At 39.6% G+C, this 27,793-nt stretch overlaps 1 protein-coding gene across 2 annotated transcripts; it reads right to left on the bottom strand.

The window, feature by feature from the left end:
- Positions 1-976: 976 nt before the first annotated feature.
- On the bottom strand, positions 977-27,672 carry caprin1b (cell cycle associated protein 1b). Of its 2 annotated transcripts, none has more exons than XM_057836405.1 (19): positions 27,584-27,672; positions 26,899-27,110; positions 25,231-25,395; positions 24,671-24,733; positions 22,920-23,006; positions 22,585-22,823; positions 22,409-22,491; positions 20,504-20,719; positions 20,365-20,417; positions 20,192-20,275; positions 19,871-20,047; positions 19,677-19,785; positions 14,210-14,271; positions 14,048-14,137; positions 13,442-13,588; positions 6,664-6,817; positions 6,423-6,557; positions 1,619-1,725; positions 977-1,512 (listed from the first exon to the last, which is right to left on the bottom strand). In XM_057836405.1, exons 3-19 carry the CDS (start codon positions 25,393-25,395, stop codon positions 1,426-1,428), a joined length of 2,058 nt encoding a protein of 685 aa, XP_057692388.1. In that variant the 5' UTR covers positions 26,899-27,110; positions 27,584-27,672; the 3' UTR covers positions 977-1,425. The 2 variants fall into 2 exon arrangements, with proteins under 2 accessions (XP_057692388.1, XP_057692387.1); XM_057836404.1 differs by having other exon boundaries at positions 6,381-6,557; positions 27,584-27,602.
- Between the last annotated feature and the right edge of the window lie 121 nt (positions 27,673-27,793).

The raw sequence follows: 27,793 nt of genomic DNA on the forward strand, positions 1-27,793 counted from the left end.
AGGCACTGTATATTAAATGCATCTTACCAGATATAAAATGACTACTACATAATCCATGGTAATCGTTTGGAGCCCAGTTTTCTCATCGAATTGCAGCAGTCCCTCTCGCTCTCCTCTCAGGGTCTCTCGGAATACTGTAAAACTTCAAGTCTCTCCGTCTTCTCTGTTACTGCACCCAACCGCCACACACGCCTTCACCATTATGATTATTAATGTTAACGAGCAAAAAAACACACCATAATAGGAGGAATTTACGTAGCGGTAATGCATATACACGACAAGTAGACGGACAACATGGCGCGGAGTCGTGGTTGTGACATCATGTGAGTAGGGTCTATAGTCTGGGAACCAGCCCATTAACGGCCTCTCGAGCAGGTACAAAATCAATCGACAAATCAGATTCGTTTATTTGCGTGACGTGTTCTTAACGAGCAACGTCACTCTTGCGCGTCGAAAGTAGCCTCCAACACAGATGCTGAACAGGAGAGCCGAGAATGTTCCAATCCACGGTAAAATCAGTTTTAAATTACCAAAAACACATCGACACGAGTCATTGACAACAGTCTGTCTTGCGCTAGCCATGTTGAATAAACTCCGCTCTCTTCGTATGTTTACATCCGCGCGCAAGTCCCTCGTCCTTCCCTCGTCATTTTACTAACGTCACGTCTGACCGTCGCTGATTGGTCCACTCCGCTGTCTGTTTGCTGTGGCTTGCTCCGCCCTGGAAATTGTATCCGCGTGAATGGTGGCCAGACTCAATAGCTGGAACAGCGGTGAGTCTGGTGTACCAGGCAAGAATGTTCATGGTGATAACGGAAATTCAATTTTAAATCTTGGCGGCCTTCTGCTCATTGCAGATTTTCAGCTCCCTTTGTTTAAAAAAAATGTTATCAAATAGAATGAAATGCCATAACTCAGAACAAGTAACCTCAATCATACTTCACAATTTGACACAGTAGTCAATACAAGCTGAATCTTGGGTATGCAACACAGCTTTATTGAAACCCTTTGAGGAACATCAATTTACAAACAAGGAAAGAGCTTTGTTGAAAATAAAACCCTTTTTCCCCCTCCAAAACCAAAATGACAAGAACTGAGAGGGGAATCGACTCTCATGGATTGGACCAGCAGTGACAGGTGCATTTTAATACAAAAAAATAACTTATGAAATCTTTCAAGTTTCCAGGAATATTGTTAACACATGGCCTCTGTAAAACACTGATTGCATTTACAGCTTTGCTCGTGTCCAGACCAATGATTTCAATATTTCCAATCCCAAAGCAATCATTGCTTTGATTGGAGAAGACAGGAACAATACTACTAATGAGCATAGTAACGAGAGCAAGAGTGAACTTGGGGAAATGAATTATTGAATTTGGAATTTTCAGTGTGGTGCACTTATATTCAGTCATTCTGAGACGCTTTTCACGATCTCATTGCCTGAGCGTTGCCTCTCGAAGCGCCTCTGGGTCCCTGGCCAGCTCCACGCTTGTAGTTCTGTTGGTAACCATCCTTGAGCAGTCAGCGACAAGAAAAGATTTTAGATGATGACTTGAAGCCTTAATAAAAAAATAAAAATAAAAAAAATAATTAAAAAATCACCCGAATTGTTTCATACCCTCTGGTAATTGCCATTTGAGTAATCCCGGGTTGTGTTGAACTGGGTCTGTCCATAACCAGAGTTAGGAGTGTTGGAAAAAGGAGGGCGATAACCATCATAGCCACCTAGAATAAAAAAAAAGTAGTTTTAATTTGTAATATGCATTTCTCCCAAAAAAAAAAAAATCCACACAAACAGTTGTACCTCGACATACGATCGCATCGACATACAACGTAAAATTTGACTCGTCAATTGTCTAGACTCTAGACATATAACGACATGCTCGAAATGAAATTTATGACAGCGTCGCAAAAAAAAAGAGAGGCTTTTTAGCCCATTATCACTTATCATGGATGAACACAGGAGCAGGCTGTCACCTGAGCATCTTGAAATGCTTGTCTTTGTCAAACGAAAATCTCCCCATCATGCTGGGACTGCAGCCAGTGCAAACAGCTGAAGGGGGTGTGTTGAATAGATGGAGATGGAGCAACAGAGTGTGGAGAAGATTGGGGAGTAGAAGCCATTTTTGGTTTAAAATATTATTTGCACTGATTTTAAGCCTTGGTATAGTTGTTCAAGAGCAGAGAACTGATGCTGAGTTAATAGTTTATTTTCCACTGAGGTTGTGTGTTTTGCTTTTTTAAGACAGTTTACAATATTATTTGCATGTTTTACTGACTGAATATGCCCTTTCTGTTTGTTATTTATAATGTTTTGTGTTTATCACTGAATAAACAGGTCAGTTTCTTGTTACCAACCATTGTGTGTTATTCAAACTCACCTAATTCAGCTGGCTAGTTGTTATCAAGAGTACTAAAACCCTTTTCAACATGAGTCTGACAACTAAGAAAGGAGGCTAAATAACTTTAAACTTTAATACAGACCAAGATAGGCCGGTATCGGCCAGTATCGGTATTGGATCGGAAGTGCAAAACAATATCGGTATCGGATCAGAAGTGCAAAAACCCAGCTCGGGACATCCCCTACCAGTGGTGACAGCCACATTTGACTACTGTACTAATAAAATATGAATTCCAACTTGATGTTCAACATATGTGTCCAAGCCTGAAGCTTTTCATTTTTTGACATATCGCGTGATGATTTTAGGACATCTTTTTAAATCACCATATATATATATATATATATATATGTATATATATATACACACACACTGGGGAGAACAAGTATTTGATACACTGCCAATGGGTTTTCCCATTGACTGTGTATCAAATACTTGTTCTCCCCACTGTATATGTGTGTGTGTGTACATACATATATATATATATATATATATATATATATATATATATATATATATATATATATATATATATATATATTATATTATATATATATGTATATATTGCGGAAAACACTCAGGTGACTTGAAGTTCTGCTCTGAGACCCCCAATTTGGCCAAGTTTCAAAATTGTCCTATATGCATGTGTGATACACCATTGGAAAGCTTGAAAGCTCAATTTTCTGGTGGAAGAACAATTTGGAACAGGAGGGCATTAAAAAAAAAAAAAAAGTTTTTTAAACAGCAAAGCCCTAACTGGAGGTGAGGGCACACGACAGCAGAATTAAAGACGCCACGATTTTAACGAGATATTATCGCGTACTTACCTCTTTTTGATCAAAAAACTCCATGTAGCATGTATCACCGGGTGTCAAGACACAGCTGTAAATGGCCACAGCTGGATTTTGGGAGGATTTTATGGGTGAAACATGGTAATATAACAAGGGTCGCGATGCAGAAATCGCAGACATCAAAGAGTAATCAGGATTTTCATTTTCATACATTTACCCTTTTAAACTTTTTTTTCCAAATTTTCTTTGTTTGGATCGATTATTTATCATCTAAAATATTGGGCAAAATGCGACAGTAACGAAAAAAATACAATTAAGCGATAGTTATGAGGTAGATACTGTATCCGTGGCTTTTTTACAGACACCAATTTTTTCATTGTGACGTAATTTGTTTAAAAAAAAATATGCGAGTGAATAATTTTTTAAAGTCTTTTTTTTTTAAACTAAATATTAGACATCAATTAATGATTCTGAGCTAAAAATGACAGCCATTTCGAATAATAAATACGATTACTTTTCTTTTTATGGCTACATAGAAACAAAAGCGGTTGCGCGACGTCTGTAAGCAGGGATTTCCAGTGTAAAACGGACAAATTAAAAATAGTTCGGGGGCTTATTGCGCCATGAATCTGCTATAGCAGCATATAGACATCTTGTTCTATCAAACAACAGTTCTTTTGGCTTAAAATACAGCAGTTTATTTTAAAGAGGGGTGCAAGAGCAGAAACTGCTTTTTCAGCCTCATCTGTGTTTTCCGCCATATATAGTGGGGAGAACAAGTATTTGATACACTGCCAATGGGAAAACCCATTGGCAGTGTATCAAATACTTGTTCTCCCCATTGTATACACACACACACAGACACACACACACACACACACACACACACACACACACACACACACACATATATATATATTTATATATTAGGGCTGCAGCTATCGAATATTTTAGTAATCGAGTAATCGACTGAAAATTCTATCGATTAATCGAGTAATCGGATACAACAAATATATTTTTAGGTGAAGAGCAATTATAAATATACATGAGAAAACAAGACATTTCATCTAATCTTGAACCATTTTTAGTCAATCAATGTCTTTATTTTCGATGTATATTGTTGAAAACAGCCAACAATTGCATCTCAGATGTAACTAGAATTTTAAAAAAAGACTAATTCACTGCTTTCACTCAAAAAACTTTTAGATCTTATCAAAAAAAAAAAAAAAAAAAAAAAAAAAATATATATATATATATATATATATATATCTTACCTAAAAATGCCGTTACGCTTGATAACACACATCACTTAAAAGTTAGGATTTTTTCCCACGTGTTTCAATTGAATTTCTCTTTGTGTCAAGCCAGATTTAAGTTCTAGTTAAGTTTTAAGTTAGTCTAAACTGTAAGTCCTGATAGGATTTTGAGGTTTTCGCAGTGTTCAAAATAAATGTATGATACAGGCTGTATTGGAGCACATTAGGGACCAGTGCTACTTGGTGTTTTATCTAGCAATGACTACTGAGCTAAAATTGATAGTTAGCATGATTAAGTTTTTATTTTACACCCTCATCACTCCACAATGCTATGTTATGTTAAAGCCTGTATGTAAGACACGTTAGCCACGCATCGACAGTGGTCATAATTAATTGAAACCTAGCACTCCGCAGGACTAACGTTGCGTGAGCTAGTAGCGACAGTAACGTTAATCTTATTTATTAGCGCTTAGCGCTCTACTGCTTTAAGATGGCGGCTGTTTACTAACGCTGCCCAGACGCGGCCGAGTCAGTCATTTCGCATCTAGCTCAACATACATGTGATCTCTATGAGACGCATCAGACGCTACCTTTTACCAACGTAGCATCGTGCGGGCTAGTATTTAGCAACGTCTGTGTCGTTTGTGGCGGCTGTCGGCTGCAGTAAGTTTTTTTTCCCCCCTTCTTCCTCTCCGCAAGTGACAGCGCGTTGTCCCGCATTAAAAGCAGTCCGAGCAAAACGTGATGCTTAGAGCTGTCAAAATAAACGATTACTCGAGGTGAATAAAATTACTCGGATCAGTTTTTAAACTCGAGTTACTCGTTTCAGCTCTAATATATATATATATATATAAAACATGTGCATGACTAAACAAATATTGTGTAATTATTCAAGTTACCGTAATTTCCCAAATATAAAGCGCCCCCCCCCCCCCCCCCCAATCAACTTGTAAAATCATGGTGCGCATTATAAACGGGTACATGGATGGAGACAGAAATATATATATATAACATATACTGTATATACAAACCGATTTTTTTGTTATTGACACAGCCACGTTGTGTTGAAGAAACATATGCGGCGACCCGTTGCCGACCATTACGGTACGTGACGTCACCATTTTGTTTCGGTAATACTTCACTCTGATCGGCCGAATGATTTCGTCTATGTTAAATTCTGCTTTTTTCACTCTTCATAAAGCACAGAATTTAGTTTCTTGAACTCATTTGAGTCAACGTTTATTGCAGCTCCGCATCTCGGACCATAAAAAACGTAAGCACACAGACTTCCTGTGTCCGTCAACTATATCTGTCCCTCGGTAAACTCAAACCCAGATAACAATAGTTCCTATTGTTACTGTCGTGTTGACAGCGATGAGCTCTGACGCATTTCCGACTTACGTTCTCACACGCACTTTACCGTATCAATCCATGGAAGAAACATTTATTCATCACGATGAAACGAGCAAGTTATACAGCAGCCTTTAAAAGCAAAGTCACATCTGTTTTGTTTTCTCCTAGATTCTGGTAAGTTGGAGAAGTTGTCAAATCATATTATTACCGTAAATATTGTCAGTTTACGGTAATGTTTTGAAGTACCAATGTGCTATGCTTGTGCTGTGTTTCACCAGCCAGTAAAATGACATTCCTGTATCTGTACACGAGCTGTTTTCTTCTATTCTTCTATTTATTGGTGCTAAAATTAGGGTGCGGATTATAAACGGGTACAATAATTTTCCTTAGATTTTACAAGTACATTTGGGGTGCGCATTATACACGGGTGCACCTTATATTCGGGAAATTACGGTAGTTCCCTAAGATTTCAAATAAAATTCCCTTCTGCTCCGTTAAGTACTGGCAGCATGCGAACAGTGATGACTTTTAAATTAAATTAAATTAAAACCAACAAGAAGGAAACAACTTGGTCAGCCAACCTCTGAAGCCATTGGATGAGCCTCTGTAACCGTTGATCAGACCTCTGGCGTTGCGGGGTCCACCACGTGAGATCCCTCTACTGTTGTAGAAGGACTGAGGCTGCCTGTTGAATCCTGGGCCTTGCTGTGAAGGCTGCTGATGGCCTGCAGACTGGTCTTGGGAATGAAAGGCACCAACTGTTTTAAGACAAGCAAACAGTGGGAAGCGAACAAAATGTGAAACCTTTGAACTTTTGCATATGAAAGCAGTGTGTATGTAGAGAACGGTGTGGAAGATACCCACCAGTTTGCAGTTGTTCCGGCTGCATCTCTGCTGGTTCAACAGGATGCTGAGGCTGACTGCTGAAGGCCTGGTTGAAGCTGTTCTGGTACTGGCCGGGCTGGCCCAAGGCCTCTGTCTCACTCACGGGCGGGACTGGTGCATTGAGGTTAAACACCTACCAATGATGTGACAGTTTTTAACTCATAAAACGTATATGTTGGGGCACTCATATGTGATGGCACCATTTTATTGGCGTGATAACACATTTTAACAGGCGATATATTGTCTTATAAATGATTGCCGATTGAGATAGTCTTTTTTTTTTTTTTTTTTAAACCAATTTTATCCCTAATGTAGTGACAGAACATCCTAATATTTAACAGATTCAAATGCATATTGTTTCTTAAATAAAACACAAACAATACAAATAATTTTAAAAAACTCAATGCATAACGAGTCATTTGAAAGGAAGCTAAGTGCAAAATATGAAATGGGTGAGAAACCCAATGCAATTTTTGTTCTCTGCCAATTCAAGCCCAACAAAAATGTTCATTTGATTCAAACCGACTGTCTTGTCCTGTAAAGAGTGAATTCTTTTCCATGTTACAGTATTGTTTTCGTTAACGACGATGACAAGGAAAACATTTTGTTAACGGACATTTTTCATGACGATGACGTCATGATGACGAGCCGAAACCGCGTCTCGGATGACTAACGTAACGAAAACATTGACAATTTATGTCTGATGAGAAGGCAACGACATGAAAATGCGCCATCGTACTCGTCATATCTTCACGATGCGCACCATTTGAGAGTTGTGCACGTAGATTTTTTTTTTTTTGGGCGCTGTAGTCAGTCAGCCTGCTTCAGAGCAGTCATTCACATGACATGTGCACGCCCCAACCTTCTCCTGAGGCAGTCCAGATGAGTAGTGATCTATCAACAATAATGGCGGCTGCAAGCGCGAGGATTCATGGTCACATTTCAACTGTAATCCGGGCAATGCACTGTCCCCGTGAAAGACAAGTGTGGCAGCCATGGCCACACACTTGTGGAGAAAATACCTGTAGAATGAATCTCAAGCGGCACATCAAAGTTGGAGACGATGATATTTATGCGAAGGTAAGTTGTTACAAGTCTCTAACATATCATTGACCTATAGTTTTCTTCAGCAAACGGTCCGTTATCATTTTCATACAGTGTTACCTCTACATACAAAGTTAATTTGTTCCAGGACCTAGTTTGTAAGTCGAAATGGTCGTATGTCGAGCAGGATTTTCCCATAAGAATACATTATAATACTGCTGGTACTTTTGCAAATAGCAATTACTTACACAGAGCAAAATAAATAGTGAATAAAAATTGGAATAATAATATAATAGTCATAATAAAAATAATTCCTGTAATATTGTAACGAATCGGGTTCTAATGTGGTGAATGTGTTTGTGTAGGGTACCTGAACACATCGCGTTGCTGACTTGACAGAGTGAGATGGGACATTTCAACTTTCACTTTGTTCAACTGCGGGGGGACAGTGGACGTGTTGTGTTGCGCAAGTTGATGGAATAAATGATTAGAAACCTGACGAAGCTGGCGGTTTCTTTGTCGATGTTACCACAATAATAATTGTCACCTTAACTTACAAACACCGGCGAACGGAGGTCGGAGGACCGTCGAGAGTAGACATTCTACGGCGGTATTGTCGAGCCCGTTCACGGATGCGCACACGCCGGTCATATTTTTCTATCATTTCCATCTTCATTTCAAGGGTAAGCATCACCTTTTTGCTTTTATTCACCACCTGCACTAACATTTTTGGAAGCCATATTGATTGCTTTCACAAGAAAATCTGCTGTGCGTCCATCTTGCGGGAAAACAAAGAAACTGTGGCGCTGTCATAGATAGTCGTATGTCAAGCATGTCGTCGGATGTAGAAACAAATGGCGTGTCAAAATTTATGTCGGATGTCGAAAAGATCGGGTGTCGAAGCGATCGAATGTAAAGGTACCACTGTATGTATTTTCCACATTTTTGGTGTGAATGGAGCCCCGATTATAGGCGATGCACCACAGCGCAATGTACGACATCTCTCGATCTACCCACAAATTTAAAAAGAGAGTGGAAACAACGTTAAAAAAACTTCCAGAAGCTTCCAAGTAAGTTGTCTAAGAAAAATAATACTCCCTGAGAATTTAAAGTTAGTCATTCACATTTTATTTTTAAGCTAGTAGGTGTTGGAGAAGAGTCCAGTGCGTATTGAGCCAAGGAGAGGAAAGCTTCCCAGTGAGTTTCCTATATGTGCGAAATTGAGTTAGTGTTTGATGTGCGCTATACAATGTGGAAAAATCCACACGTAAAATTATACAACCAGTCACGACAATACTGTAATGGACAAAGATTTGTGGTAAGAGTTCTGTTGTTATGTCAGTTATGTTGAAGAGTGGTGAAAAAGAAAAAAGTTTCAGCGAACTTTGACAGTGCAATTCAATTTAGACTTGTTCTGAGTGGGCCAGGAGTTGATTATTAGTTTTGTGTTGTTTTACAGTTTTCAGAGCTTGGCCTATTTTAAGTTCCAAACATGTTGTGTATGTTTCCTTAAGTTCCTTATAAATTGTAAGCTACATATGACTTGTAACTCCCTGCACAGCAGGAATATTATTTTTTACTGCATTCATTGTGTAAATCTCACCAAAATAAAGCTAGTGTTGTGAAAATAAGTCTTTACTTGACTGTCAATGTTTATTCGAAATTGTTGGAAACCTTTTTTTTTCTCTCTAAAACTCTATCCGTCAACCAATACCAGTCCAAAATTGAGTTTTTGTCAACTAAAACTACTGTAGACTAAAGCTTGTAAGTATTTTTGTCAGGAGGACGACTAAAATTAAAATGGCTGCCAAATACAACACTGCTATGTTCGCAAATTTGAAGCCAAATTATTCATTGCCAATCGGATTTTTTATTATGGGTGCCATTTTAAAGCTCAGGCATGAAAATGGGTCAGGGGTTAAAAAGGCGAGAAGGGTGTGGAGGAAATGTTCCAGTAGGGCTGTCCCTAACGACTAATTTTCTCCCGATTAGTCAGCCAACTATTTTTCAGATTAGTGGACTAATAGGGGAAAAAAAAAATAAAAAATAAAAATATATATATATATATATATTTTTTTTTACTAATTTAGCAATGACATTTTTGTTGATGCTTATTAATTCACAAATTTTTTGGGGAAAACTTAAATTCTTTATTAAAGTACAAATTAATATGTAAATAACAATAATTAATCTTTCAAATGTTGATAGCATTTACTAGTGCAAAAGAATGGAATGTAAACAGATTCAGAACGCTGACTTCGCCTTTCCAGCATTATTCTTAAAAAAAATATCTAGCATTATTATTATAGTATACTACCGTACTATATCAGGGTCCTCCCAGGATTGATAAATCTAAATTTAAGACTTTTAAGACCTTTTTTAATGCCATTTCAACTGAAAATTAACACATTTTTCGCACCCATTATTTAGATAATATTGAATCATATTAAACAAATAAAGCACTGAACATCAAATTTAACCTCAATTACTAAGTGTGTTTGACAAAAGAAAGCACATTTATTGATGATACAATTAAAACACATTTAAAGTAACATTATAAAGTCTTTCAGAATTTTTCTTAAACACACATGCACGCACACAATAATTATGGACAAAAAGAGGAGGAGGACAGGACTCGGACCAGTCATCTTCTGTGACAGGCTAGCGCACCTGCCAAGACCCCAGTGAACATGGCTTACTCTTGAGTTGAAACGGCGAAATTCACATTCATTCGAAAGGCAAACCGTGCAGAAATACATTATTGAATCTAACACATTTTAATTGGAGAAATGGGCAAATTTCGAAATTAAAATGTCAATTATTACGTCGGGTCGGGCTAGGGTTCTCTCTCGCTAACTTTTTAAAATAAATATATATTAGCGATGTATGCATATTAAACTAAGGAATACTAGTTATAAAATAAATAATTTGGATAAAAAAAAAAGAAGGCGCTGTATGGTCATTGCAGAGCCAGAGCGTGCCATACGCCCGATTTTAATCTTCCCCTATGCGAGTCCGCCCGATTTTACCTCTATCTTAAAGTCTTGATGAGCTTAAATTGGCTGCAAATACGACGTCGGGAATGCTCCCTCGGGGAAAAAACACACGATTCGACCAACATTACGTTTAACAAACTTTTCCAGCATTATTTCATTGTGTAAATGCATTTATAATGATCATAAAAATATGTAGACTATTTAAACATTAAAAAAATTGTGGTTTTTTTTCCTGCCAACTGAGAATTCGTTACAAAAGACAGTTACAACATCAGGAACGCTCACCTCTGGAACAAAATGCAATTTGACCAACATTCTGACAGCCGATGCTGACCAAAAATGACGTTATATCCGAAACAGATCGCCGATGGACTCATTTGAAGTATATGAATGGTGGTCTGTTATGGTCCTTAGAATCCACAATACTTCTGCCTGCAGGGTTTTCGTTCCACCGACAAACGGACGCATTCCCGATGCAGAGGTGGATGGATTCTCCGTTTTGCCGGTTGTGGTGGTTGGTAGTGCTGCTAGCCGGTTGCGTTAGCACACAGTACTGTGCGATTGCCCGCTGTTGTGATGTTGATGCTAATGATCTGTTTGTCGCTCTTCATATGGGACTCAAAGGCCCCATGCCCCATTGTCCCTAGAGACGTTTTTTTGCATAATATACAGAAGGCGTCTCGCTCATTTGGGACAGCTTTAACCCAAGAGTATTTGGGGTGGAGCAGCCATTTGAAATTAAATTTGCACTTCCCCATGTTGTCCGAGTCACTCTTCACTGCTTGCTTCCAAATTTTGGCGCGCATGCACGAGGTGTATTTCGATTTGTAGTGCAGTGCATCGTAAAAATTCTATGCGTCATCTTCGTTATGGATTAAAAAAACAACAACTTCGTCACAGATATAATTTAGGCTGCACTGAGATGTTCTTGAAAATTAAGACCACGGTGAAAAAATTACAGACTTACAACAGCCAATTTAATACTTTTAATACCTTTAATAATGGAAAACTAAATTCAATGCTTTTTTAATACTTTTAATAACTCGCGGGTACCATGTATATATTAGTATAATAGTAAAATAATTAAAATATTCATTCCCAATCGTATTTTTCAAAAAGGGTGTCATTTTAAAGCTATTTTTAGTGTAGAATCTGAATTCTGTAGTATTATAGTCAGGGGTGCACATAAGTGGTCCGCATGCGCGCATGCGTACCGGACGTAGACAAACGCGCTGGCCCTCAACGACTTCCATACGCTTTTGCGTACCGATGGCTAACCACCGTATTTGCGGCGGACACGAGAAAATAACTTCTCAAAATGTCAAAGAGGCAGGCCACACTGAGTAATTACTTCCGTGTTCCCCCACCCCCGTCAAAAGACAGACAGACGACAGAGACGTCACCGGAGCTACCGAAAAAAAGGACTTTTGCTGAAAAGTAGGAGGTACCATGGCTAGAAGCAAATGATGCTCGCACGGAAATGCGGTACAAAATGTGCTGTGAGAATTCCAATGTCGCCGATAAGACCAGCGCATTTTATGTAGGGTCAAAGAATTTCAGCCATTCAAACTTTGAAAAGCACGAAAAAAACAGAGTATGTGGCAATTAAGCAAACTATTGATGTCAAACAGGACCCCGCTCGCCCTATGGACAAGTGGCGGAATAAAGGTAATGAACAGCGACATGCACTGACAAACGTGTTTTTGCTCGCATTTTACAAAGCTAAACATGCACGTTGAATAAGGTCTTATGAGGAGGACATCCCACTTTTAAAAAGGGTTGGAGTTAATGTGGGAGCCGCATAATGCCCTTTATTTTGAATTGGTGCTTTTTATTTCTTTACATTTCACTTCAAAGTAATGGCAATTTTGTTGTGCCAGTTGATGTTAATCAAGCATTAATTGTTAATATAATTAATTAAAGTTAATTGGCTCTAAGTAAAGCTTGTCATAAATTTATCGCATCAGGCGGGTCGGCTCTCAAGCTCAATGAGGACCAAGTCACATCTCCAGGTCCTCCTCTGAGAACCTGGGCAAAAAAATTATGTGTACCCCTGATTATAGTAATTAAATATTATAGTATTAATTCTGAAGTATGTGGGATTAACTCCAGAAATCGTTATTTATATGAACGAGATGTGCTTTTAGTTTGAAATGTTTACCAGAAGTACGTTCGCTAAACCGCTAACAGCTTTACACGCCGCAATAAAGCACTTTTCGTCAATGCTTATGGTGCCACTCAAGATTTTTTTTCTTTCATTTTTTCGTTTCCAAATGCCGTTAACCAGCGATTTTTAATGTTTGAAGTGTCACCTTTTAACTGCTTAGTTTGCGTTTTGGAGAAGACTGCCAATGTTTAAAAGTAGGCAAAAGTAGGTTGTCTTTTTTTTCCCCATTAGTCTCAATGTAGTAATGCTAACGTTTACAGAGTTTAATATACATGTGTTTCCTTATTTTGATGTCTGAACTGTGATTCCACGGCGTGTTGATTACCAACAAACATCTGTGACTGTAACAGGAGTCTCACATGTCATCTACACGCACGCACAAGTGTATGCACGCGCGCATCACTGATAAAACGCAGCCATGAAAATTACCGCTCTCATTTTTATTTACCACGGATTAATTGACTTATTGCATATGGCGACAGGCTTAGTGCCCACTTGGACAAAATGTTTTTGTCTGTAGTCATGTAGCATGGAGACAAAATGAGCCTACCGTCTGCATTGACTGGAATGGTGCTGCGTTGACGTTGATGCCGCTGCTGTGAGGAGCTTTGGGAACAGGCTGGTAGACGGGGGTCTGTGACGCAGGTGGGAGAGGCGCCGAGGAGGGGGGCTGCTCTGCTGCTAACGTCATGGACGTCTGGCACACAAAAGAGTAAACATGTTTTAGTGTTGGCAATGCATGGCAAATCCATTTTGACCACGAAGAGCTGCCAATGCACAATGAGTTTTTTTTTTTTCCTTTTGAAAGATATAGAATATAAAAAAAAGGAATTAAAAAGTTTTTTCCAATAAATACATGTCCCCTTGTTTTTAAAACATATTTATCAAAAAGATTTATAATTAAAGGATAAAAAGACAACATTTTAGTCAGTGCATGTGGCCTGTGCAGCGTGCTAAAGAAATGGAAAAATAAATTTAACCTTTACCGGTATATGTTGTGAGCTTTCTTTGCATAACACCCCCACATAAACAACATAATAAGTTACAGATGTTTAGGTAAACAATATCTCTAAATGATTATTCCACTATCAAAATAGCCATCTGTTAATTTGGTAGTCGTGGCAGCCCCAAACCCTATGAGGTTTCCAAAGTTAACCTGGATGGGGTCGACGGCTTCGGTTGTTCGGGAATCTGGCATGTGTGAGTTTTGATACATGGGTGTCGGTGCTGGGGAGACGATGGGTACCTGCCAACACAGCCAAAGTCACATGTCTTCTTATTCAGAGTTGATTGGAATAAAAGAAACATGCACACTTACATGTGCGGGCTCAGCTTGAACAGGAACATTGTTAGGTTGCGAAAGCCGAGAGTCGGGATGAACTAAAAGACATGGAAGGCTTGATTAATAAGACCGCTGTCAAGGTGTGCTATTCTTTTCTCCTGTCTTCAGTGTTTCTGCAAATCGTAATTTAATGCTTCTTAATGCTACTTAAACTATTTTAATGGCCATGCCCAATTGCAGATCCTTTCACACACACAAACTAAGTGTTAAACAGTGAATATTTTTAATTACCAATGCCCAACTGCAGATAGTTTCACACACACAAGTTGTAAGTGGTAAACAATTAATATTTTTAATCTTTGAAAATGCAACTATAGACTTCAAAATCTATTGACCTGACACTTCGTCATTCTCTGCGTCACGTCTTCTCGTTGGGTGCTGGACCAAAGTCCGCCTCATATAGTAGGAGGTAGTCGCAGACAGCACATCTAGCGAGCCTAAGCCGGATTTCAGCCGGATTTGTGAAAATGTATAAAAACGATACTGCATACAAACAGGAAGGATCGTCTCAGGACGGATTTGTTCGATGACTCAAGGTAATTATTATATTTTTCCTACAGTGCATGCATTTGTAAACATTGTGAAAAAAAAACAATGGACTGCATTGGCATCATACCTCGCCATATTTACGCAAAATAAATGCTAACTCCACGTTTTTTTTTTTTTTTTTTGCTTTTAACCTAGAATCAATACTGTTTTACGTCCATATCTATAAGAATTCGGGGATTTAAGCATTTATTCACAAGAATTTTCACCGGAAAAGCTCTGTTTACGTCAGCCGGCCGCTAGCCTCATTCACTAACAGACTAGCATTGTGTCACTTTACCTATATCACTGCGGCGGTCTTCAAATAGACGCATACTGTTAACTGAAGTCTTTTTTTTTTTGCACTGTTTGCACTGTTAATAACCAATGTTTATTACTGAATGCTGCTATCACAGGTCACCTTACCTATACTGCAAGAATATCACTGTTACAAGTCTTTTTTTATATTGTGTTTTTATTGTGTACATACTTTTTAATCCATTCTTTGTGTGTCTGTGTGTGTGCACTCCATTGGGCAGCTTTGAATCTCATTACACTTTGTGTAATGACAATAAAGGTGTTCTATTCTATTCTTTCTACAACAAACATGTTTATTGGGAGCCTGAGAAGACGAGGACGTAGGCCTGTCGCATTAACAAATTTTAGTGTGCGATAATTTATCTCATAAATTATTGCAATATGCGATATTATTGTGCCCCCCCATTTTTTTCCTAAACCAATTTACAATAACAGTGACAATACAGTATATATTAATATATCAAATAAACCCATTTAAACGCGAAAAATTTTTACTCCTAAATTCAAAAATACTTAAGAAATCACAACTAAAAACAGTAGACCATGCCTCTTTTAAGTAAGAGACAACAATATTACCGGTAACACCGCACAAAAACACAGGATAAATGTCTTTTTCAAGAAAAAAATAAAATTGCACTTATTAACTTAAGCATCTAGGCAAATGAAAACTTTTCCCCTTATAGCTTCTGCTATGGCATTCCATGTGTAATATTGTGATTGGATGTTTTCCGAGGTACGCACGCAACGGTAATGTTGTTTTGTTCATGTGACGCAGCAGTGAGAGAAGCCGTATCTCTACACAGCCTGTTGAGAGCCACAGGTTGAGGAAGTGTTGTTAGTGCCGTGTGTTAATAAAAAACAAGGTTGTCAGCACGTCGTGTGTTTGATATCATTGCCAGAAAAACACACATAATAGGACGCCAAACAGCTTCCTTTTGAATGGTTCCTTATAATGATAATCTGCTGCATCATTAATCACTTTGTGACTTTCTACCTCCATGATGGAGCGTTCTTCGTCCATGTTCACTGGTTAAATAGTGAATAAGCAACTAGGCTGTTGCGGCTCCACCCATTTTGACGGATGCGTCTCCAGCAAAAATAGAAAATAGCCTAAACCATCCGTCGGGCTCCGGCACGCCGGAGATGGTCCGCAGTCAATCCGGAGCACTGACGTGGCCGGTATACGTTGAACAATAGGATATAATGGGAACAGATTGGCTGCGGCCGTATTTTTTGCCGGACACAGAACGAAGATGCATTTTGCGTAGTTGCTAACAAGGAAGCCAACTTTTAACAGCACGTCGGCCGCATAATCGTAGCGGAATAATTACCACCTTCATTTTTATTTACCATGCGATAAATGGAATTATTGCATATTGAGACAGGGTTACGAGGATGGCCCAATTCTCGAGCCGGAAGGTGCTGGCCAGGAGGGAGAACTACAAGTCCATCAAGGCCGGCTACAAGTTGATCCAGAAGGTGCTGACACGCTCTTCGATCGGGAAGAAGAGCATCGGGCTTATCATGGCGGTCGTCAACCCCAAGACGGTCGCCAGGCTGAGGGTCCTTGCCATGACCACGGGCAAGGAGGAACACAGAGACACACATGGCGGACATCTTGGAGATGTTCCAGAGGACAAGGGAGAGCTGGAGACGGGCCGGCCCGTCTTCAAGCGCCCACATGGCGTCCTTCGGAACGTCACTGTGGGACTCCCTAATGTGCAGGAAGCACAAGAGCCCCTGCTGGACTTCCTGCCTGTCCCTCTTCAACTATTTTGGTGCAAACTTCTCCAAGGATAAGACTTCAGTAGCGAGGAAGAACAAGGCCTTGGAGTGGCCGGCCAGAAGGAAAAGCAGCAGAGTCGAGAAGGGTAGAAAGGAGACTGCGGGGAACAGGAACTTGTACAAGTCGAGGAAGCACACCAGAAAACGCAAGGTATAGAAAAAGGCTATGCGATTGTTGAAAGACTAGGCTCACATCCTGGTAACGCCGCAGCGATTATTTGCACTGCCTGAATTATAGGACTATCTCATACACATTTTATATTTATGTTTCATTAGATTTCATAATTAATACTTGCAAGTCACTTTGGGATTTTAACTTATCTTATCCTGCACTGTAAGAGATATGCTCCACATTTTTATTGTACAATTGCATGATGACAATAAAGAGCTATTCTATTCTCTAATTAAATATTTCCATTGATCCTGAAGATATGTGATTATCTCTGCATTTGGTGATTTTTGTGTGTTGTGTAAAATCTGAGGATTTTATAGCCATTTTCAGTTTTGTTAGACTTATATAAAAAATAATGGGGATTTTATAAGGGAACAACTTTGAATTTTTTTATGCCGCTGCTCATGGATCTCATATGGCTAAGGTAGGTGCCTGTTTTGGTTTTAGGTCGGTAGCAGCTTTGAAAATATTTGAAGTTTTTGAAAACAGGCCCCCTACAGGCCCCCTACGGATCGACCCTGCGCCCCGTGTCAAGTCAGTATATTATGAAGTCTATGATGCAACTTAAACGTAACAACAGCTTGATGCAACTTATGTTCAGTGAGAACACAAGGCTCAGGAAGGCCATGCATGTATAGAGGTTAGGAGAGGAAAACCAGCAGCCCATCGATGGGTATTGCCTTCAGTCCTAAAATTAGCAACCAGAGTAGCTACCGGTTAAGGGTGTAACGGTACATGTATTTGTATTGAACCGTTTCGGTTCGGGCTCCTCGGTTCGGAACGGAGGCGTACCGAACGAGTTTCTGACGTAATGTAAAGTGCTGTCAAATTTAGCGCATTAACGGGCGGTAATTAATTTTTTGAATTAATCACGTTAAAATATTTGACGCATTTAACGCAAGCGCGGAATGCCCGCTCACGCATCCCATAATCCCACCGTTAATTACGCCCCACGGACGGCTCGCTAAGTGCGTAACATAAAACGAGCCACACACACAAGTTGCAAGTGGACACAAATTTATTCACATAAGTCGAACTCACAATGAACAAAATATACAAAATGCGGAAGGAGCTGGCTTCAGCGTAAGCCCAGGCCAAAACAACAAACAAAATGAAAATACCACTTAAACCCCACCCGCTAAGTAAACCCTGATCGTAAAAAGGAAATGAAAAAAAAAAGATAGCCACTACCCTGGCTTCTACACTAAACAAGACGGGTTGAACGAAAACGGCAGTTTACCTCTACTGCTGCGGTGCTCTTATTCCAATAACGAATGAACACAAAATACCTCACTGAAAAAGCGGGAGTGTAACAAAATAGCGATCAAATGCACAGGTGAATGAATGGCGAGCAAACAGCTGGCGAGGAGGTATGCGGCACGTATGCTGTCAAATGCAAACTCTGAGTGTTGACTGTAGAATGACTAGCGGCAGGATGACTTTTGTTAACGCTGCCTTTATTTGGTTAACAAGACTCAAGCACAATACAACACACACGCGAGGATGCGAGCTCAAACAACGGCCTAATAGTACTACCTTGTATCGGTTTAGCTGCCGTAAAGCAAGTGTCGTTATTGCCGCAAATGTAAACAAAGGGCTGCACAATGGATACATGACAGACAGCGGCTAGTTTCTGAAGTTGGCACCCTTCCTCAGGTGGCCCATCAGCTCAATCAGAGTATGTCACGTTGGGAGGGGAAGCAGCCAGCAAGCGGACGCAACGATCAGCTGACCGACAGTCTCAAAAAAGAGAACAATTAAACGGCCAGGGCTGCCGCACCACTCAGAAGTGCAGTGAGCAGCGTGGGTAACGGTTAAATGTAGACATGGAAGAAACAGTCATAAAGTTGATATGAGAAATTTGAACCTGATCATTGTTGCAACTGTTCAATTTTGCACATCAGATATTTTTTTAAAGAAAAAGTCTTAATGTTATTTATTTTTAGTTTTTCAAAATATCTACATTTCAGAATATTGTATTTTCAATTTTTGAGCAGAATTCTAGCTTTTTATAGGCTAATGTTCCTATTGTTGAAAGCACAAAAGTGTGTAATAAAAAAACTAGCACATTTATATTTTGCATTTTGTTTTCTTACTGTACCGAAAATGTACCGAACTGTGACCTCAAAACCGAGGTACGTACCGAACCGAGATTTTTGTGTACCGTTACACCCCTACTACCGGTACATAAGAGCGATTCCTCGGCTTAAGACAACGTAACTCTTTTAGAAGCAAAACTGAAAGCATAAACAACCATACTCTCACACAAACTCATCCAGAAAAAAAGAGAGGGCTATAAAAATAAATTTAATTGATTACAACGAGTGTGTTGAAACTTGCATTTGTCATTTTCGTGCGCCACCTATAAGATGCAGTCAATGGCGAAACACACTATTTCTTCTTTTTCCACCCCCCTCACCACGCCCTCAAAAAACAGCGTCTCTCTGATGTGACCTCTGCGCCCACACTCACATGCATCATCAAAATTAGATTTAGATAAACAATGTAAAAAAGTTTTAACTGTCATGTTTATATAATTTTTAATGCCTCAAACTTTTAGTTTAATGCTTTTTAAGGCCTGAATTTTGACAAAATCCATTTAATGACTTTAATGTTTTTTAATGATCCACATAAAATATGTACCTGGAGAACACATGTACTGTGGCAGGTCGATGGTCTGACCAGGCTTCATGGGCTGGGCAGATACAATAGCAGGGTCGATGGCCTGTCCGTCAAACTCCAGCATGGAATCCTACGACCAGACCAAATTTACCATCCATGAATCTATTTCCCATAGACCTCCATTGGTATATTGGTGTGAGTCAGTGCAGCCGTACCTGCATGAAATTGTAAGTTCCCTGCATCTGTGCCATTAGGTCCTGCACAACCTGCTTCCTGACCATGGGGTCGGTCGATGGCGGCGGCGGAGGGGCCACCATGGTCAGTGGGTGGGCCTCCATGACAATGGCGGGAGGGGCCGACTGCACCGGTGGCTGCTGCATGACGGTCATCACCTATGATGTACAAAAAGAGAGGACCGATAGCCAGATAAAATAAAAAAGAGCAGAGCTTGGGCTGAATCGACTGGGTTCAAAATAGACGCAATGTGATGGTGAGTCCGACCCTTCAAAAGGTCAACTAAAGGTCGCGCGATGTACCTCTGTTTCTGTGGTCCACTCATCACCTTGCTCTTGCTCACTGCTGCTGTATGTGCTATTGGGAATGAACTGTCTGTTTACAAACTAGAATGAAAAAAAAAAAGAAAAGCCAAAAATCAGTAGTAGAGTTATTTGGGCTAAAGCTTTATTGGTAGGACAGACTAACTACAAACCTCTTTTGTTTCCACAGCCATTGGTTCCACAAATTCTTCAATGATTTCGGTTTCTGTAAAAAGTGATATTAACTGTGCACAGATGTCACTTCATGATTAAATCCTAAACACATGCACTTGTGTGGCTTTCAGAACTGACCTGCATCAACAGGTTGCTCTTCAGCTTCTGACGAATCAGCCGCCGTTTCTGGAACCAAGGTCGCTGCCAGTACTTCAACTTCCCCATCTGCTTCCTCACCACTCGGCCCTTCTCCTTCCTTGAGCTCCTCCTCACAAACTCCATTTTGGTGAGTTCGCACCTGGTCAAAGTAACCGCTCAGCAAAAGCTGCTCCAACTTTTCCTTCAGGGCCTTGTCTAAACAGAAAAAAGTAGCACGAATGGGTTTGAAGGTGAGCCAAACCCAGTGTTCAGCAGCAGCTGATGAATGGTTAAGAATCCAAAGTGTTCCTCCAATAGCAAAGAGATTATCATGTGTAGACTATTTGAATATCCAATCACAAGCAGCAGCTGACCTGAATCAACTGTAGTGGTAAATTGCAACTCTGTTCAACAAGCCGATAACACCACGGGAGCTGTGATGCAATGGGTAATTGTTCCAGACTACAAAACAAGCAATGTCCACGACCCATTTGGGGAACCAATATTTTTTACACCAAAAAGTTTGCCGGAGAGACCAATCATCCCAGGCATATTGTTGTACTAGTTCGTCAGTATCTCAAGCAAAGTAAACTGTGATTAGTCGACTACCATCAAAACTTTTTTGTGGCAGTCCTAATTAAGACAAGTATTATGAGATAGTGATGTCTCCGATTCGATGACCAGAAATTGGGCCCGATCGTATCATTTTCAGAGTATCGGAGTCGGGTGAAAATTATGAGTTTTTGAAATTTAGTAATTTTTAAGTATTAAGTCATTGGCTTGTCGCTATAATTTCTTTTCAATGAAATAAAATTTTATTTTGTTTTTTCTTTTTTTGAATGTTGGTAATAATAAAGCACGGAAATTTGGACTTCAGTGTTAATCATCATGCTGATGAATTTTTATGACTACGAATTAGAGCTGGGAATCTTTGGGCACCTAACAATTCGATTACGATTACGATTCAGAGGCTCCGATTCGATTATAAAACGATTATTGATGCACCCCCCTCCCTTTTTTTTTTTTTTTTTTTTTTTTAAATTAAATGTTTTGTACATTAGTTCCAAAATTGTTCAAAAATACTCTCAGGCTAAACCAAATTACTATTTCAGTATCAAGTTAACATACAGCAGTAAACAAATATACAAAAATAACAGTAAATAAAAAACTCCAGTCCCCATTCTGTAACAGCAGCTTTAAACTACATTCAGTTAATTTAATGTTGTGAATCAACCGTTAAAGTTGTTAAAATTGCTCCCGTTATTCCATAATTTCCCTTTTGTCTACTTTCACATGTGAAAGTTTTAAAACTATTTTAAAGATAGATTCAAGTCAATATTTTACTGATTTAGGAGTATTTTAGATAAAAAGTTAATTAGGTTTGCTTGGAAGGTTTGCTACAGCAGCCTTGCAGGGAAGTGTACTGCTTTAAGATGGCGGCCGTTTACTAACGCCCGCATCCAGCTTATTGTAGATGTGCTGCTAACGCTACCGAAACTATATTGCATCTAGTCCTATATAAATGATATCTACCGTAACATTATGTAGAGGTACTTGTAGCAGCTTTTCGGCAGCAGTCAGGTATGTTGTTGTGTTTTTTTATCTCGTGGCATGAGTTGAGCTAGAGCCGTGTGTTGCGCATTGGCATTATCCGAGGGGCCGGGTAATGAGAAGCATGATGTTTAGCTACTCTCGCTCCATTCTTCCTCATTGCGTCCTGAAGACCGCGCAGCGCGCTGAGTGTGTTGTACTTCCGCTTTACTTGGCATATTTCAATAATCGGAATTTGGATGTTTGTGAATCGTTCTCGAATCTCCCACGGCCGAATCGCGAATATTCTAAGAATTGGAAATTTTGCACACCTCTATTACGAATGCTAGCAGGCTCTTTCTGGTGAGGACTTACATGTCGTGCCAACCACAGCCTTGTCCTTTCCTTCCAGCAGGTCCCAAAGGTGCACTGACGCTTCTTCATACTGGTCAACCAATCTGAGAACATGAGATTAGGTTCCAAGAAAAAAAGGTGAAACAGTAAAAATAAAAAAATAAAAAAAATCTTTTTGTCGGTAGATATTAATCAACCTGATTTTTTGGTCTCGGTCTGGCCCCACCAACTTGTAGAACTCATCGAAGGCAGTCAGATCCACATCTGTGAGCAGCATTGACCCCCCAAGTCCCTGCTTTAGGTCCTGTCTCACAGTTTCGTCTCCCAGACGGTCCAGGAGGAACTGCAGCTCCAAAACATTCTTCAGCCTCCTCTGCTCAGCCTCCTCCCGTTGCAGCTGCTCGCGCCGGGCAGACTTCTTCACCGCCTTCTGGATCTGGTAATGACCAATTAATAAGAACCTTTCTGATTATCTCATTGTCTGCAACAGTGTAATAAGGGTGACAAAAGACTCCTCAAATCTCATTCATACATCTTGACCAAGTGTAATGAATGTCTTCTGCAACTCTCGGGCAAATTCCAAGTTGTTAACGACCTCCTGGTATTTGCATAGGGCCTCCTGTAGAGACAAGATAGAAAAAATAGTCAATTTTGCAGTTATAAGCAGAGTGACAAAATTTCAACATCACGAATTTTATCGGATTACAAGATGGCTCCTACAAGAGCAGTGGTCCCCAACCACAGGGCCACGGCTTCTTCCCGGTCCATGAGGCATACTTTACCCGCTGGGCCGCACACAAGGAATCAGTGTTGTTTTTGGCAGCCATTTTAATTTTTGTTCAGTCTTTTGGACAAAAATACTTTATTCTTAGTCATATTTTAGTCATTTCAAAATGTGTTCATCTTCGTCTAGTTTTAGTCCACGAAAACTCAAATTTCGTCTAGGTTTAGTCGACAATTCTCAATGTTTTCGCCTATAAACTTCAAAAGTTTTAGTCCATGAATAAAAGGTTTCCGACAATTTCAAATGACCATTGAGAGACGAGCACACAATTGTAGTCTACAAGGACATCACCATTTTCATGATGATAATACACGCTCAGCAGGAAGACACATTATTTGCTATTAATTGAACTCACCTGGATGCCACGAACTGTATGTAAAATGTTTTCCAAGAGTTAGAGCAGACATTCACCTTGTCACCGCGCTAAATGCTAATGCTAGCGCAAATGCTATGCTAACGCTACAAGTTAGTTTAGTGTGTGATGCTCACTCGGCAAAGACCTTTAAGGCCTACAGCAACATGGCACATCTAGCCAAGTTAATGAAGCAAAACTTACCAAGCAGCACCTGACAAAGAGCCAGGTGCAGCACATCACATGAGTGACACGACCAAACACTGCTAAGATGCGTGCCAACTACACATACGATATGAAATATCACACATTGTGAACTTATGACTTACTTATGTCGGAAACTATGGCAAATTTTCATCTCTTTCTCGTCTCGTCAGACGGCATCCATGTTGTTATGTATTAGTCTCCCAAGACACGTTTTCAGCGCGTCATCGTGACAGTATCGTCATGAAAAAAATTGACGAAATATTTTTGTAATCGTCATCGTTGACAAAAACAACACTGCAAGGAATACATCATGTGTTTAATTTGCATTCGAATTCGAGTAGTAAAGATGCTTTATTATGGAAAAACATTGGCCCGTGCCTCTTAATATGTCATGACACTTATCTCGGTCACGGGATACATTCATAAAAAAATTAGCCCAAATACCAGTTGCTGTATTTTTCTGTCATAGTTTGAATGGCAGGCTTTGTGGAACTAATGCCTACGTTAAAGTGATCTGTGCTTCAAAAATGACTGAGTAACACTGCTCCAGAGGCATTTTAAATGCTCAGTTAATCTTTCATTCCACAAAATGGTGGCCACTTGTCACTTTGTTACTAGTATGATGTACATACAGGACATATGTCTCTTAACTTCCTCTTCACAATATCCCACAGATTCTCTAAGGGGTTCAGGTCAGGAGAGTTGGCAGGCTAATTGAGCACAGTAATGCCATGGTCAGTAAACCATTTACCAGTGGTTTTGGCACTGTGACCAGGTCCCAGGTCATGCTGTAAAATTAAATCTTCATCTCCATAAAGCTTTTCAGCAGATGGAATCATGAAGTGCTCCAAAATCTCCTGATAGCTAGCTGCATTGACCCTGCCCTTGATAAAACACAGTAGACCAACACCATATATTCTTATATGTCTTATATTCTTACCAGCTGGTCCTGGTTAAGAGGCTCGCCTTTATCCTTTCGCACTTGATAATCATCCAGCTTGCTCTGTGGCAGGGAGAGAAAGTTAAATTTTATTTCACAGTTACTGTGGAGAAAGGCAAAAAGAAGTCATGAACAAAGTTTTAAGCTAAGTGAGGAAGGATACAAAATGGAGATATGCAAGAATGAAATCACAATATGCAAAGAACAAACAAACTTCAAATTTTAGCCTGTGAAACGGTCAGATTTATTAAATGAGAGCAGACTAATTATCAATTAATTATCAAAGTAACACATTCTCAACAATCTCCTTTAATATTGAATTATTATAAGCTGGTGTGGGAATGGAGAAGGGCAGAAAAGAAAATTGGTGAGAAGGAAATCAGAGAAAAAGCAGGTTTGAGATAGAAGGAGAAGCAAGGACATTTGAGGATGCAAGGTGTGAATGAATAAAAAAAAAACAGCTAGGTGTTGCTCAAGGCATGTAAATAGTAAAAGTAATAACATGAATAACGCTACCTCTAGTGTTGGAGTAACTGTCTGCCTGGACACATGCCACTTACCTTTTTCTTCTCCATGTTGCGCGCTTTCTTATCAATGACTTGGAGCACCTGCTTCAGGACTTCAGACCGCCCGCTGAGAGTGTTTCCACCCACTATGCCTGGAGCGGATCCCACATCTGGACTGGCGGACTGCACCGTCCCATTGGCATTCATCGCGGAGGGCATCTAAAGATTAGAGTTGCACGATAATTATCGGTCCAGTAATAGGAATTATGACGTCATCCCAATAAATCCAATAACATTATTAATAGGCCCGATAATATATTGTATCCTGTTTTTGGCACGGTGTCGGTGGATTGGGATGTGTGCGTTTGTTTCCACTCCTGTTTTGCCAGTATGCAAAGTTTTGTTACTGTTGGAGACGCCGTATTTTTCCATCACTGGGTAATAAACCTAACTATGGGAATAGCAAATGTTTGCATTTGACAGCGTTGTTTTCAAGTTGTTGTGAGGCCTTTTGGTTATTGATAGGCTTGCTGTCCTATAATTGCCTTGTTAGGAAAGTTGTTTCATGGGCTAAGACCACAAAAGTCTCCTCTCCTGTAGCACCAAAAGTTTTATCTGCTGACAAAGCACAATACCTGTCGGGTTTATGTCTGTTTTAGTTCAGTGCTCATTGTTCAGGGGAACACATCGTCAATGATATTGACTGATTGTGATTGACTCAAATTATATTTGAAAAACCAAATACGGGCACTTTTTTTGAAGTGAAAACTGTTGTTTTTGTTTTGTTCATTATGTTCCTTTCATCATGAAAATTCTGGTTAGGTCTAAGGCAAATCTATGCTGAATCCACCACTATTATTTTTGACCTAAAGGTGTTCGAAAACTCGGGTGAATATATATTTAGAATTTTATATGCATATATTATCGCTTATCGTATCGGTATCAGCCATGAGGAGCAGGAAGTTATCGATAACGGTTTCAAAAAATGGATATCATACACCCCTACTAAAAATTCAAGTTTAGAAGTCATCAACTGTAGTATAAAAGTTTTTAATCACACTGGGCGGAAACGTCCAAATTAAAAGATGGCAAAGGCTGTGTTGGGGCCAACTATGCATTACGGACATGACAAGTAAATAGTAATCTGAAAACTAAACGTAACAAAATCTGGCATTGTCACATCAACATTGATAACACTAACAATATAAAATGATAACGAGGAATAAGACAAAAACTTTTCGTATTCATGTAGTACAATGGATATCACGAAACTTGTGTTCTCTCTTGTTGCCTTAGTGCCATATAGCTTATACAATACACAACTAGAATGGATATCACGAAACTTGTGTTCTCTCTTGTTGCCTTAGTGCCATATAGCTTATACAATACACAACAAGGGCTGTTTTCAAAGAGATCAATAAAACCAAGCTGCCTATTAACTTAAGCCCGTTAACCTTTTATGGCGAAAATGCGTCAAATATCAAGGAAGAAGCGTTAACTCTTGTAGATCAAGTTTATTCTCGCTCTTAAGATGAGAAACGATAAAATGGGTTCAATCGGATCGGATTCAATATAGCGAGTTGCCCGGTGATCTGTAAGGTTTGTTAAAATGTCCGCACTGCCGTTAGCATAGCTCGCCTCGCGGTGTGTGTTCTTGTTAGCTTAGCAGCCGGTCGGAAGCCTCCCTGCCCCAGCGGGGACACACTCCGGCATTTTACCCACCTTGTTTATTTATTATATATTTGTCCACCAGGGAGCTTTATGGCGAAATGTACAATACGGTCAAGTTGTAACAGTTGCTCTTGTTGCTTTTATTTCTTTTTCGACTCCTTGTGGGATCCGCCCCGCCGGCCTCACCGACAACTGAGATGGCTAGAAAGAGGGAGAAACTCTTTATCGAGGCGAATGTCCGTTTTGTGCTGTCCAATGCCTGCCTGCACAAATACAAATAAAGATTGATTTTTTTTTAAATGCCAAGGTTGTCAAATTTAAAGCAAAACTACAAATACTTGTTACAATAAAGGTTATATTCAATAACAAATAGTTTAACTAACTGGACACACATTATTGTTATGGTTGATTTAATCAGGCATAGGGCCCTCAAATTTCAGTAGAAAAATGCACAATCATTAGCTTAGATTGGCTGTGTGTGTGTAGTTGGCTAGACAAACGCTACACGTTTCTTCAGCAGTTCATGAAATGAGTAACATTGTATGTCATTTCATTCAACCCAACAGCAAATGCAATGAAGCAGTCACATTGTAAGAAAATTGTTACTGCTTTTATGAATCGCCCTCTATAGGTTTTTAGATTTCGACGGCTATGAAAATATAATAATTGTACACTCGTGACCTCAATTATTTAATAAATGATCTAAAATATACTCTCCCAATGTAAGGATCCGTACGAGTAAATCCAGGCTGTCCATAAACCTTGAGAGATGAACACAAAAGACAAATCGATGCAGTCGCTGTACAATCTTCCGTCGGACTCGGGTCGCTAGTGTGCTGTATAAGTGGCAGGGTGACCCTAAACTGGTCGCCAGCCAATTGCATATTATATGACAATGTACTCAGGAGTGTTAAACTCATTTTAGTCCATGGGCCACATTTACTCA

The sequence above is a fragment of the Corythoichthys intestinalis genome, chromosome 5, assembly GCF_030265065.1.
Source record: "Corythoichthys intestinalis isolate RoL2023-P3 chromosome 5, ASM3026506v1, whole genome shotgun sequence".
Classification (NCBI taxonomy): Eukaryota; Metazoa; Chordata; class Actinopteri; order Syngnathiformes; family Syngnathidae; genus Corythoichthys; species Corythoichthys intestinalis.

What these genes read in the sequence shown, in the direction of transcription:
- caprin1b (XM_057836404.1), bottom strand. Translation starts at nt 25,395, where the DNA reads ATGCCCTCCGCGATGAATGCCAATGGGACGGTGCAGTCCGCCAGTCCA. An exon ending in GGCTGTGGTTGGCACGACAT is followed by an intron (nt 20,720 to 22,408) that starts GTAAGTCCTCAC and finishes TTTTCTGTTTAG; the next exon opens with ACAAGGCCCTGAAGGAAAAG. An exon ending in CAAATGGCAATTACCAGAGG is followed by an intron (nt 1,513 to 1,618) that starts GTATGAAACAAT and finishes TGACTGCTCAAG; the next exon opens with GATGGTTACCAACAGAACTA.